Source organism: Humulus lupulus, chromosome 8 (assembly GCF_963169125.1).
Source record: "Humulus lupulus chromosome 8, drHumLupu1.1, whole genome shotgun sequence".
In the NCBI taxonomy this organism is placed as follows: domain Eukaryota; kingdom Viridiplantae; phylum Streptophyta; class Magnoliopsida; order Rosales; family Cannabaceae; genus Humulus; species Humulus lupulus.
Genome location: NC_084800.1, coordinates 9,936,733 through 9,949,792, shown reverse-complemented (window position 1 = coordinate 9,949,792; position 13,060 = coordinate 9,936,733). Strand labels below are relative to the sequence as shown.

Genomic DNA, 13,060 nt, shown 5'->3' with positions numbered 1-13,060 from the left:
GAGTTCGTAATTGCAGGCTGAGTGTATAGAGCATTATGCATGCCCATATTTTTCTCTTGTATAATAACTAGGATTTCAAATTTCCTTCCAGTAGCATCCCAAAGATTTTAAAAAACAAAAAAGAACCAGAAAACAAATAATAATTTTTAAAACAAAAGAAAAAAGGACAATGTGATAGAAGTATAAATTGTCATAATTGTACATACAACATATGCTACAGTCGAGGAAAAGATAGCACATTCAAATACTAATTATCTAGAAAAACCTTCATTTGTTCCAAAAGAAAAGACAAGCATTGCTTCCTCAACTCTCCAGCATCTGTTTTGGATATTCCACTCCCTGACCAAAATAAATAAATACATTATAAACAACAAAAGTGATGTTAAAATAAAAAAAAAGGTATCAACTGCAATTATTACCCAGTCGCAAAATTCAAACTTAAATACAAGCCTTTTTTTTATTGAATTAGCTTTAAAATTAGAATATAGTACAAGGGTGGAGCACACCCCAAACTAAGAACAATCATATGACAGCCAGGTACTGAAATACTGCAATAAATATGGAATTGAGTGAATGTAAACAAAGAAGGCACCTAAGCTTAATCCGTCAAGCAAAACAAGGAACACTCCATGAATGCATGCATACTCAGCTCCTAATCTGCTTCCTGTCACATTAACAAATTCAACCCAGGAAAGCAGATCTCTGATAGTGAGCATTCTCCCTATCTGTAAATGGCCGAACCACTGCAAAGCAAAAAAAAAAATAACAAACCACAGCTCAGCAAAATCAGTAGACCTAGAGTGGCAGACAATACTACAATTAAAACATTGAAGGTCAAAAAACACAGTAACTGGCAAAGACAAGCTTACATTGGAAGAACTGAAGAACATAAAGTATGAACACACAATTAAATTGAACAGGGAAAAGAAATCTTGATCAGTTTTTACAGTTGTCAAAATGAATATAATAAATATTATCTTCAATTCACTTTTCTTTTTCTTTTTTTATTAACAAATTGAGAATATGTTAGAATGAAAAAAAATCAATAAATTTACAACAGATAATAAGATATCAAATGCACAAGGAAAATAATAAATAATCATCGAAGATTACATCCACAAGATCTAATTTCTATGTAAATCAGAAAACGAGAACACAATGAAATACTTATTTCTGAAGATCAAAACAGCCACCCAAAATTTAATACTCTCTCAAAGATGATCTTTGACTTTTCACAAAATTCATTAATACAAGTGAGACGGTGAGACCAATATGAGCATAAACAGAAAATACTAGTAAAATCATGGCACCTTAGAGAAACAGATGTTATCAGAAAATTATTTCTCTAAACAGTTGAAAGCAAAATATATATATTATATTAAACACATTATGCTTGCATAAGCTTTTTTGACAAAAATTACTTACCAAACAAATATGTATATCAGTGCTAAAAATCACAAATCAATTTAACAAGAAAAAAATTAAGATTTTAACAATTAAAACTTGTGTACAAATGCATAGTGCAAGTAAGAGTAATGATTGCTTCATACTACATGTTCATGAGAATACCTAGTACAACAACAATAATAAGAATAAGCAAAACTAATGTACACATTGCTCAGCAAAATCTAATAAGCTATTCAAAAAAATTCTTTGAACTCTAGAAACAAAGAAGCATAAATGACGATTCAGAACAAGACATACTTCCCAAAAGATCAACATGGGATCCACAATGCATGAGAAATTTGGTAGCACCCTGCAAGATCAAACCAATATTAAAAATAAAAACTAATATATATATATATATATATAAATAAAAAAAGTGACAAGCAATCTCACACCTCAAAAAAAAATACCTAATATTACATACCTTTGCAGAGCAATAGATCTAAGCTCATTCATATCATAAACAGGTGGAACCCATATCTCAGTAAAACGATTACGAAGAGCTGGAGACAGTTCCTTCTTGCCAAAATCACCACCAGGATTCATAGTTGCAAGTAGTAAGAATTTCTCATCAGCAACTATCTTCTCCAGATCTGATCCCCCTTTTTCTGCCAAAGACTGCAAATAGCAATAAAATGATAAAACATCAGAGAGAATGCTAACAGTTGACAAACATATGAAATTATTACATTACACCAAGGACATAGCCACTTTACGCAGGTAGTAGAGTAGTTTCTCCAACTACACATCAATAATCGAACACATTGTATAATTGTTTTTCAAAAATGAAATATTCATATGGTTCCAGAGCAACACGACAAAAGTAAAAAAAAATGCATAAGGGAATAACCGAGTGTGTGCTTAGATAACAAGTGTATACAGCTATGCTAAACATGTCATAAAATTAATACTAAACTCTTTACAATATAGATGAAAAGAAGAGGCAATATTAAACTCTTTACAATATAGATGAAAAGAGGAGGCAATTTGACAAGTCCTTCTAATTATTTGAATAAATAAATTCCAGATATGTAACATATACCGGACACAGAATCAAAAAAAGAAACTCACCAATGTTCTTTCTGGCTCCAAGACACTATTCAATCTTTCAAGTACACTATCATCAGCCAAACAAATCTCATCCACTAGAAATAGATCACCCCCTTTCATTGCATGAACAAGAGGCCCATCTTGCCACATGAAAATCGTTTGCCACTTCTGATGCAGCTCAGAGAGTTCCATCAACATTACTTCCAGAGTCTCCATAACATGTTGATCAGTGACACCAGGACATAAAATTGAACCTTGTTTGTACTTTTCTATCATATCTTGCAACTGGGATAAAGTTGCAGAGGCCTCCCCTATGTCTGAAGAAATAATCTATTGCAAAAGAGAGGAAATAATTAATTATCTGAGTAATATATAATTAGGACAGAAAATGTTCAAAAGAATGGGAAGAAGAAACAAAAAGCATACAGGAACTTGGTCGCAACAGCTAAAAGCATCAGGAATGACCAATTCTTCAACTATCTTCTTATATTTAGACATCAATTTTGATCTCTCTCGAATAGGGTAAAACCCCTGAAAAAGAGTAAAATTAAAAATCCAAATACCAGATAATAATAGAAAGAAAAAAAGTGAAAAATACAACAAAACCAACCCCAAGAAAATCAGAGGTTTCTGTATACTGATGGCAGTTCAATATATGCAATTTTAACCCCAAACGATTACTCAGCAATTGACAGACAGTTGTCTTCCCTCCCCCAGTTTCACCAATGAGAAGTACAGGCTCCTTCATTTTGTAGCACCGCTCCACAAGAAAGTACAGTCTCTCCATACTTTTACTCCAACTAACACTGGTTTGAATAGTATCATAATAGTGAGGAACAAATTAGAAAAACAAATATCATTCAGCGTTAAAGATTATTTCTGAAGCAATAATGTTTAAACCTATACCTTTGAACATTGTTCATGACTCCAACTCCATTAGAAACACCAGGAACCTGAATTCAGAATATTATCAATTCAACAAAATATTTGTGATCCAACATATTATTTCATGTGCATTTATTATCATAGTATTTAGTAAAAATACACCAAAACTTGGGAGTTTTATTTTCTTAGTAACTCCATAACAAACTTCATTTAAGAATAAGAAAACAGATATTCACACTTCTCAATATAAACTCAACAAAAAGTCACATGGTATGAAAAAAATAACAACATTCTACAGTCACAGTCAATGTAACTCAAGCTATTAAATGAAATGTCAAAAACAATTCACAGATCAGTCATGGAGAGGGCAAACTAAAGATTATACTATAATACAAAACTTATTATTATTCAGCAAAAGAAATGACAAAGACAAGGCATCTTTAAGCAATTTTCTTCTTTTCCTTTTGGCGGTGGGGGTAGGGCAATGATAGCTGTATTGCAGACCAAGAGAGATAATAAATACCAAAAGAATACCTTGTACAAGTCGGTTTCAAATAGTTTAACACGTAGATGTTTCTCCAAAACTTCACGGATAACAGACTTCTCTCCTTCTTCGCGTAGCCTCTCTGCCAGAAGATAATAACCATCCCTAGCCAGATCATCATAAGAGCAACCCTGACCTATTCTAAAACGATCAGCCCAGCGAAACAAGTCACGTGGAGTTATGTAACCATGTTTTCCCGCAAACACCTTGCTTCTCTGCCTATTCAATTGCAACTCCTTCATGACATCAACCATTTTCTTAGCATAACTTTCTGGAATCTTACACCTTCCCGTTATTATTGTGCTCAACTCATTTTCTGGAATTTCATCCACATGGATCTCTACAAAACGATTCCTGAATGCTCGGGAAAGCATTTTTCGGCCACCATAGACAGTAGGTGGATTCTGAGTGGCAAAAAGCATAAAATCTGGATGTGCTCTAACAGTTTCTTGCAATTCAGGCACAAAAAGTTCTCTGTTGTCATCTAACAATCGGTTCAATGCCTCAAGCACATCAGATGGAGCCAAGTTTAGTTCATCCAGAACAATCCAACAACCATTTCTTACAGCCCTAACCAATACACCTTCATGAAATACAAGTTTTCCCCCAGCATCAGTTATATAAGTTCCCAGATACTCCTGCAAATCAGTGTGTTCATGATTATTAATTCGAACAAACTCATGACCAGTTATAGCAGCAAGATACCGAACAAGGCTAGTCTTCCCACTAGATGTGGGTCCCTGCAGGAGTACAGGATATCTTTTAACCAAAATAGCACGAGCCACAATACTTAAATTTTCCCTAACACTTTTAGTTAAGATATAATTCTCTATAAAGCTTTCAGCTTTATCAACTTTAGATGTCAAATAATCATCAAAAGGTACATGTGGAATTTTTTTTCCTGCCATCAATTTAGACAATATCTTCTTATCCATCAACATGGCACTAGGTCTATCCAACAAAGTCTGGAAAAACATACAAAATCCATCATACAAAGCTTTCTGAAATCCAAAAGTTTTTTTGGCCTTCCTTGTATATTCTAGAGCCCGGTATAGTGACCTTAAACTATATTGTGGCTTTTGATTAGCTCCATCCTGCAGTCTTTCTTCAGCATCTAACTTTGCTTCTTTATAAAAAGACACAATATTTTTCACCAATTCTGGATTTGATATACCATCACCCAAAAATTTATTGACAAAGAGAGTTAGATCTTCATCATCTGAGACGTCATCAACAAAATATTCTGTAAATCTGCTTCGTAAAGAGAACGGAAGATCCCTCTTCCCAGCATCAGTTGCAGGATTCATACAAGCAAACAAACGAAAATTAGGATGTCGACGTACACAGCTAATATCCCCTCTTTCAGTTAAACAGAGCGAACCACTGTCACCATCAAGAACACCAATAACTCTCTGCAGAGTCTCAGGAGGAGCCAAATTCACCTCATCAAGCAAAATCCATTCACCACTTTTCAGTGCATTCACAAAAGCTCCCTCTACAAATGAAAATATAATTCCAGATGAACCATCTAATTGATCCTCGACCATTTCAAGCTTTCCAGATAAATTCTCTAACCGAAGTTCATCCTCTTCTGTCTTCTGTCGCTTTCTTCCACTTTTAGTTGATCTGTCTCCATCTTGGAGAAATTTAACACCATGTCGAAGCCCTTTTATTACCGATATCCATTTCTTCTTAGTGAGATTCTTTTGCAAAAGGGCAAAAAATGCATGATTTGCCTGAAATGGTACAAATTATCAGCATAACAGTAAAACAAATATATATATATATGCAAGACTGACGTTGAACACAGAATACCTTGATAGATTTTTTCTCCACGAAAAGGTCTAAAAACTCCTTATACAGGGGAAAACATATAAACTGAGCATCCATAGGTTTAAATCCACCTAATAAATCAGCAACATCACTCTGCTGACTCAAATTCTGAACCAAACAAATAAATTAGTTAAAGTTTAGGAAGCTTTGTAAATATAAATCCAATCATTAATAATATTAAGTGAAAACAAGAGAGCGATAGAATGGAATCCATAAGAAACATTACCAGAACTGTTAGTTTCTGACCAAGCCTCAGGGCAAGATCCTGTACTAGTGTAGTCTTTCCAGTGCCAGTTTCACCAACCATGAGGACAGGCTCGTTAAACTTAACTGAAGCGGCTAGTCTCTCAAGCAAAGTAAGAGAACTTCGGATCTCTACAAAAGATTTTCTTTTTGCATGTAACTGTAAAAGTATTTGCAAGTGTCAAAATGTAAAAAAAAAATATTAGAGGTAACAGATAGCAGGACACTGCAATGAAAAAAACTCCACTAACCGAAGTTTGAGTGCGTTGGAGAGAAACTCGACCAATTTTTATATCAGTAAGTGAATCCTGCAACATTTTTTTAACTATTAGAAACTGATGGTGCCACCCAAATAAAAAAAAAGGAAAAGAAAATTGCAATGGCAATATATTTTAATTATAGAGACCTGAATTATAGGTTTATCAGCAGGATACAAGGTATCTCCAACAGTACTTGGTGGCACTTGCCACATCTGGGCAATATCCTTCCTTATAGTCAAGCGATGTTCAACAGAAGTTGAAGAGGCAGCAAATATTTCAACAGCCTGAAACCAACAAACAATGGATAAAAAACTATGACAGCAAAGAGAAATCATTCACCTTACACAATGGACAACAAAAGAAAAAAGCCTGCAAACTAAGTCAGACCTCTTGATAGATGCAGTGACACTCATAAGCTGACAGTGACACACAATTCATATCAAATCTAAAGCCCAGCCCTGCTATGCGCTTGCACCATTTAAGTAGATCCCTGTCATCAAGATCCAGATATTTGAATATAAAAAAATGCATAAAAACTCTATTGCAAATCATAAACAGTGAAATGTCCACTTACCTTAACGAGAACCTGCTTAGGTAACCAGCAGAATCCAAATTCTCGTACTGAACTCCATTTACTTGATCATACGGAGAAGATTTTACCCTATCAAATGTTTCTGGCAGCAATGATACTGTTAGGCGTTGGTCAAATGAATCAATCTGAAAAGGTTTGTAAGATACAGTGTAACTGACCTACAAGCTTCTCGGCAATAGGTTCCAGACTTGGGTAACTCTCCTTTACTATTTTTTTCAGGTCCTCAACTTTTGGTGGTCCAAGCATCGCTGTCCTCCAAAAAACAGAAACCGAATTCCCCCCTACCCCAAATGCTTTCACACGTTTAATGACAATGTATATACATTTAAGTAAGAGATGTATAGAGAAATGTTTGTCATTCTATGCAAACTTAAAAGAAACTACTTGTACTATGTTTTCTCAATCCAAGTGGACACAAAATTTTAGAAAATTAATAATAGAGCCAAAAAAAATTAAAAATGCAGTTACAAATTAATTTAATTCAACAAAAAAGAAATGTAACTCTTGGTCACGAACCATCACCAACAGCATTAAAATATCATAAAACATTGGATGTATTAAGTAGCAGTAATAAATTATGGACTCTGGAATATGATAGGAAAAGACCAACAACACCCCAAGAATAGAAGTTAGAACCCAATAAAAAAGTTGGTGGGTGGATAGTGATTGTACCTTTAATAATACTAGATACTTCAAGTTTTGATGTTGAAATGGTAGAAAATAATCGAAAATTTTCTGCAACCCGTATCTCCTGCAAATATTCTCAACAATTTAGTACTAAACCAGTAAGCAAATGGAGACAATCTTTAAGAATAAAACTAAGTGTAAAAACTTGTGAAAAATAAAAAAAAACATAAAAAGTCCTGATAAATTCAGACCCAAGTGCCAAAATAATATTTAAGATGAATAAAAAAGTTCTTGAATTACCTCTCCATGTCCAGTTATATATGAGTTTGTGCCCTCCAATAGAGGTAATAAGATAGCATGTACATCGGAGGGTGCTTTATCAATATCCTCAAAAACAACCCAGTATCCATTTACAACGGCCTGTGAAAAGAAAAATAAATAAATAAGACATATACTTGGAATACATCAGCATATAATGGCAAAAGAAAACTAACCTGGCTAAGTGTCCCGGGCTGCCATCTAAATTCGCCAGGTCGTTCCGTGCAAACATAACTTCCAAGTAATGTTTTTCCATCAATCTGATCATCCATAGGTATAGATACAACTGCACAAATAAATAAATAAATACTACTCACAGTCGAAAATCTAACCATGATGCGAAAAGCAGAGGAAGAAGGTTGTAAAGAAAAATAGATATGCATGACAATTAAAAGCATGGAAAGTGGGAACTGCCTCTGATACTTATAAGTTCTGCATGAAACTTGATTTGTCCTTTTTTTATTGTTTTCTCATACCAGTAAATATATATTAATGTGTTTCTTGTGTAATGAAACGTGTGTGTGCGTGCTGCATTATACTGATAAGAGATATCACAGGGAACTTTAAACATAAAAACAACAACAAAAAATAGAAAAGGTACAAACTAAGATATAAAACCCTCAATTATTTTCGATACAGGAAAGTGAGGGCCCCTAATAAATTTGGGTGGAGGACACACATGGACATGTTCAAAAAAAAAAGATAAAAGATATCACATTTTCCATGGTAAAAAATCACGACTTTTTCATTTCAGCAAAACATTCACTATAAACACACACAGGGGCTTCTAGCAACAAAAAAACTACATCTACAAAAGCAAACTAGGAAGATTGCTAGCTGCCACATTTAGAATACAAATGATTAAGGGAGAGGGAGGGGGTGGGGGTGGGGGTGGGGGGAAACGATGTATAGATTTTGGCCTACCTTCACCAAAACATTCTAAAAATAAGTAAATTAAAGAAAAATGCAAAATAAACAAGTGACTCAGAAGCTCCTAAAAGTCAGCATAAATTTCTGAGGAGACATGTTTACTATAAGTTAACAGGGAGAAAAAAAAGAAGTCGAAGATGTAGTCAAATATACAGTTAAGCAAACAAAAACTACCTTGTCTCTCACTATTCAGCTGGGCCAACTTGCTAATAAGAGAGGTTTTTCCACTGCCACTAGGACCATATAAGAGCACTGGCCACTTTTGACTTACTGCCAATGATACTGTTTCAAAAGTTTTCTGCACCGCTGATGTCAAAACAAATGGGTTTCCAGATGATGATGCATGATCCCTTAAAATACAGAAATACAAAGAGAAGAAATTAGATGTTGAAATGGTGAGTTGAATGACAAAACCATTGTCAAGCACATAGACACGTTAATAAATGGAGGGGGTACAGTCAAGAGCTGCCCTCACTCTCATTTCCAATTAAGTAGACACCAAAATACACATTCAAGCTGCAGATGTATGGAAAGTGTGTCTAGATAGATCATAGATAGAGAGAAAAAGTTTTCTTTTACTATAGTACAACCTACCAAGCTAGTCGTTGAATCCTAAGTGGTGGCTCTTTAAAATAAACTTGTGAGGAACAAATAGGTTCAGAATCCAATCCAAAAAACTTCAAACATCTTTTCTGACAAAAATCGGAGCTTTCCAACGTATTTGGTCTAGATGATCCACTAATGTACCAGCCAGCCTTCTCTAATGAGACATCCTGGCAGAATTTCTCCCATCTAATTATGGCATAAACAAGATATAACATCACAGAACTGAAGCAAATAATTGGTCGCAGTTTAAAAAGTACAATTCTAATATTGGATATTGAAAACAAACCTCAAGTAACATAAAAATGATTCATCTTTTTCAATTCCTAGCTTTTCAATTGCTCTATCACTTAATTTGAGAACAAATGACAGTATCTTTATCGCACACCATTTTATATCTGTTACAACCTCCACTCGTTCAGTACAACTGCAAAGATCGCAGACCACTTCCACATTTTCAGTACAGCTGCACAGATCAGTGATAATCTCTACACTTTCAGCACAGCTACTCATTTCAAGATTTGCTAATTGTTTAACAAGGTCCAAAAAACAGGACCAATCCCATAGTTTATTAAAATCATCGAACTTCATTAAGAGGAGTCGATAAGATGCCCTGACACCCAGTAGTACATGACATCCAGCCTATTAAAGAGCAGAATACAAAATTAAACCAAAATTTAAAAATTTACTATAAATAACACACAAAATATCAAGAGCCAATTAATCAATGCCCAGCATCAGCTTAATTTTTTTTTTAAAAATAGATTTAGTTTCTTACATTTTTCTCCAGTAGGGGTCAATAAAATCAACCACTTATCTGAATTGAATTGAAGCTAACTATATATCTTAGTCAAAATTGTATATTTTGAAAGTATCGTACACAGATGCAAGCTAACACGTTAATCACTTAACTACTTAAGCACTCACTAACTATAAATTTATAAGGAAAGTAACAAGTACAGAATTTTCCATGAGCATGTACATGTGTGTGGGAGGGGAAAGGTTCGAATCCTAAGATGGGTGCATAATTTTTTAAAATATTTGGCCATTTTTAATCAAATCAAAAGAAACAACGATGGTCTCCTTTAAAATAAATAATTGCATAGGTGTGCATACTAGTGAAGTTTTCACCATAAAAAGACTCATCAGTTGTAGTAATACTGACAATCGCTAAGTATATCGTCCAATCAGCTTTAAGCTTTTGAGAGATGAATTGTAAGATGGCATCTACATAAGCTGTCAAATCTTCAATCTTACATTATAAGGGATACAAATTAAAGATTCCTAAAGAACTAATTTGAATAAAAGTTACTGATCTGGCAGACAGATTTTCTGTAAGAGCATAAGACCAGTGCTTGATGCACTTGAAAGAAGACTTCTGAGCCTCTCCATAGGCCTCATCAGCAAAAAATTCTGTGGGCAAGCCTATTGATGCTTTTAGAGTTAAAAAGGTAGTTTGATGTTTCCATGTTTAAGATATGTTAATATGAACTTTTAGTTTAAGATGGCATTTCCTATGTTTAGATTAATTTTATTTTTCTGTCTTGTTTCAATGGTGTCTAATCCTTTTTTTCTCTAGCGTAAATTTTCATCTCTTATTAAGGAAAATAAAACAACACATATATCATTTGAGAACATGAACTTGCAATGCAATTTGAACTGAAAGTATACCAATATAATATTTTTCAGGTATATAACATACCTTAACACAGAGCTCAGAAATTGGTTGTCCCACCAAAATGCGTTGAAATGGGGGAGGAGCAAATTCAAAATAACTTAATACGGACCTACAAAAAAGAATGCAAACTTGTTTTAAACCTATTCTTACAAGAGAATTCTCTCCCTCTCTTCACTCTGACATGCATCTACTTTCTCGTACATTCAAAGAAAAATACACGACCACATGTGTATAGATACATATGCGGAACGCATCTATATGCATACTTCACATACATGTAATGTATGGATGTGTGTTATATATCTTACCCTGATAAAGAAGGATCCAAATCAAGAGCACGACAAAAGGCCAGACAAGCAAGCTCGTGGAGATCCAGACCCTTCCCAATTCTATTATAGAACTCAATAACGGAATGCTCTTCTAAAATTCTGTCTTTGTCAAAATTTGCAACCTCGTCATTAGAATTAGACCTTAAATTGGGGACGAGCCGAATCAACCATACTGCTTTGTCCACAATTATTCTCACTATTGGGCGGAAACAACCCATCAGCGGAATTGTGTAAGTTGGCAGCAGGAACACCTCTGCCAACAGTCTCACCACCTCATCTTCTGTCACCGTATAACCCTGCAAAAATAAACTATTATAAATGGACGGGCTCTTGCAGTTCTTCCAACCACTTAAGTTATTTACATAACAACTGTGCCCTCTCAACCAAAAATTTAAACTTCAATGTCAGTTTCCTTTGTGCTAAACAAAACTAGACATACATAAATAAAAAATAAAAAAAAAAGGAACTGCGTACCTCTTTAGCATACTTTGCAAACCGTTGAACAGATAAAAGCTTTGGGCAGCGGGCAAGAAACCTTCCCAATGCAGACTCTAGACTGAAACTCTTATCCATAGCCATTCTATAACTCAAAATATATTGTTAAATAACTGTACCAATATAAGAACAAATGTATATAAATATAATCTTGATCGAAATAAAATAAAAAACAAAAACAAAATTTTACAATCCAGGGCCAATTTGCATTAACCGGACTGCTTCAACCTAGAAATAATACAACGGAAACGGATTAGGCAACACTTCGTGAAGCCCAGAATTTTGAATATAAACTGAATGCAGAGATAACACACACACAAGTGTGGGTGTCCTCGCCAAATATTACCGATGATCAAAATCGGAAAGAGTATAAAGAGACGAGTTTGGGCGAAAAGTGCTGTGAAACTAGGGTTTTCGGGGTTCTTCTTCTGAATTTTGAGTGCTCTCGTCTGAGCATTGGTTTAGAGCGGGTTCTGCTGTTACAACTTTCTTGTGTAGGGTTTAGGGTTTTAAGTTTTAACGAATTGCTGTCTTCCGTTTTTGTGTTTATACTTTAGTGAAACCAAACGTCACCGCCTTTTGCCAGCTGCCCAATTGCCGCTAAAAAAATTTAGCGTAAATTACATTTTCTCCTTTAATTATTAGCACATTTAGATTTTTGTCTCGTAAAATACTATTTCTATAAAGATTCTCCTCCAAACGATATCAAATATTATTCCATCTAATAAATATACTTTTAATAAATGTTAACTAAATACCTTGTATAGTTTTAAAAAAAAAAAAAAGAGAGAGATCATGTGGTTGTCAGTTTAATCAAACTTAGTGCTAAAATTTTAATAAAACCTTCATAATACTTTTTAATTAAATTATAACCAAATCAAATTACGTAAATATACTTGAATTTTGACTTTATTTACCTATTTTTTAATTAATTTAGATAATTGTTTGATGTAATTTAAATAGGAACTTTTTAGAGTTTTTAATAGTGTTGACAAGAAGCTTTTTACTAGAATTAGATGAAAAATTATATTGTTTTGATTTGACAATCACATATTGGCCATTTGGTTAAGATTATACTTTTTTTTTTGTAAAAGCGTAATATAAGTAAAAGTTTTTTTTTCAATTTGAGTAATTATTACATAAACATATTTTTTAATGGAAAAATATTTTTAAAGTGTTTAAATATTAATAAAAAAAAGTATCAGTAAATTATAAATTATAAAAATT

At 33.8% G+C, this 13,060-nt stretch overlaps 1 protein-coding gene across 5 annotated transcripts in view; it reads right to left on the bottom strand.

Annotated features, from left to right (window-relative positions):
* The window catches only part of LOC133794513 (midasin), a 33,548-nt gene extending 21,212 nt beyond the window's left edge, over positions 1-12,336 (bottom strand). For 4 of the 5 annotated variants that reach the window (XM_062231769.1, XM_062231773.1, XM_062231771.1 and 1 more), the window contains exons 1-25: positions 11,813-12,336; positions 11,318-11,634; positions 11,034-11,118; positions 9,621-9,973; positions 9,323-9,520; positions 8,903-9,078; positions 7,975-8,084; positions 7,781-7,900; positions 7,526-7,604; positions 7,012-7,134; positions 6,836-6,935; positions 6,649-6,751; positions 6,408-6,545; positions 6,253-6,309; positions 5,985-6,161; positions 5,741-5,866; positions 3,916-5,661; positions 3,403-3,449; positions 3,107-3,302; positions 2,923-3,027; positions 2,518-2,826; positions 1,871-2,064; positions 1,705-1,756; positions 593-743; positions 266-339 (exon numbers count right to left, since the gene is read on the bottom strand). In XM_062231769.1, the coding sequence (XP_062087753.1) occupies positions 266-339; positions 593-743; positions 1,705-1,756; positions 1,871-2,064; positions 2,518-2,826; positions 2,923-3,027; positions 3,107-3,302; positions 3,403-3,449; positions 3,916-5,661; positions 5,741-5,866; positions 5,985-6,161; positions 6,253-6,309; positions 6,408-6,545; positions 6,649-6,751; positions 6,836-6,935; positions 7,012-7,134; positions 7,526-7,604; positions 7,781-7,900; positions 7,975-8,084; positions 8,903-9,078; positions 9,323-9,520; positions 9,621-9,973; positions 11,034-11,118; positions 11,318-11,634; positions 11,813-11,917 (5,241 nt within the window). In that variant the 5' untranslated portion in view covers positions 11,918-12,336. The remainder of the gene's footprint in view (positions 1-265; positions 340-592; positions 744-1,704; positions 1,757-1,870; positions 2,065-2,517; positions 2,827-2,922; positions 3,028-3,106; positions 3,303-3,402; positions 3,450-3,915; positions 5,662-5,740; positions 5,867-5,984; positions 6,162-6,252; positions 6,310-6,407; positions 6,546-6,648; positions 6,752-6,835; positions 6,936-7,011; positions 7,135-7,525; positions 7,605-7,780; positions 7,901-7,974; positions 8,085-8,902; positions 9,079-9,322; positions 9,521-9,620; positions 9,974-11,033; positions 11,119-11,317; positions 11,635-11,812) is intronic. The other variant, XM_062231770.1, reaches the window with a different exon arrangement.
* Positions 12,337-13,060: the final 724 nt, after the last annotated feature.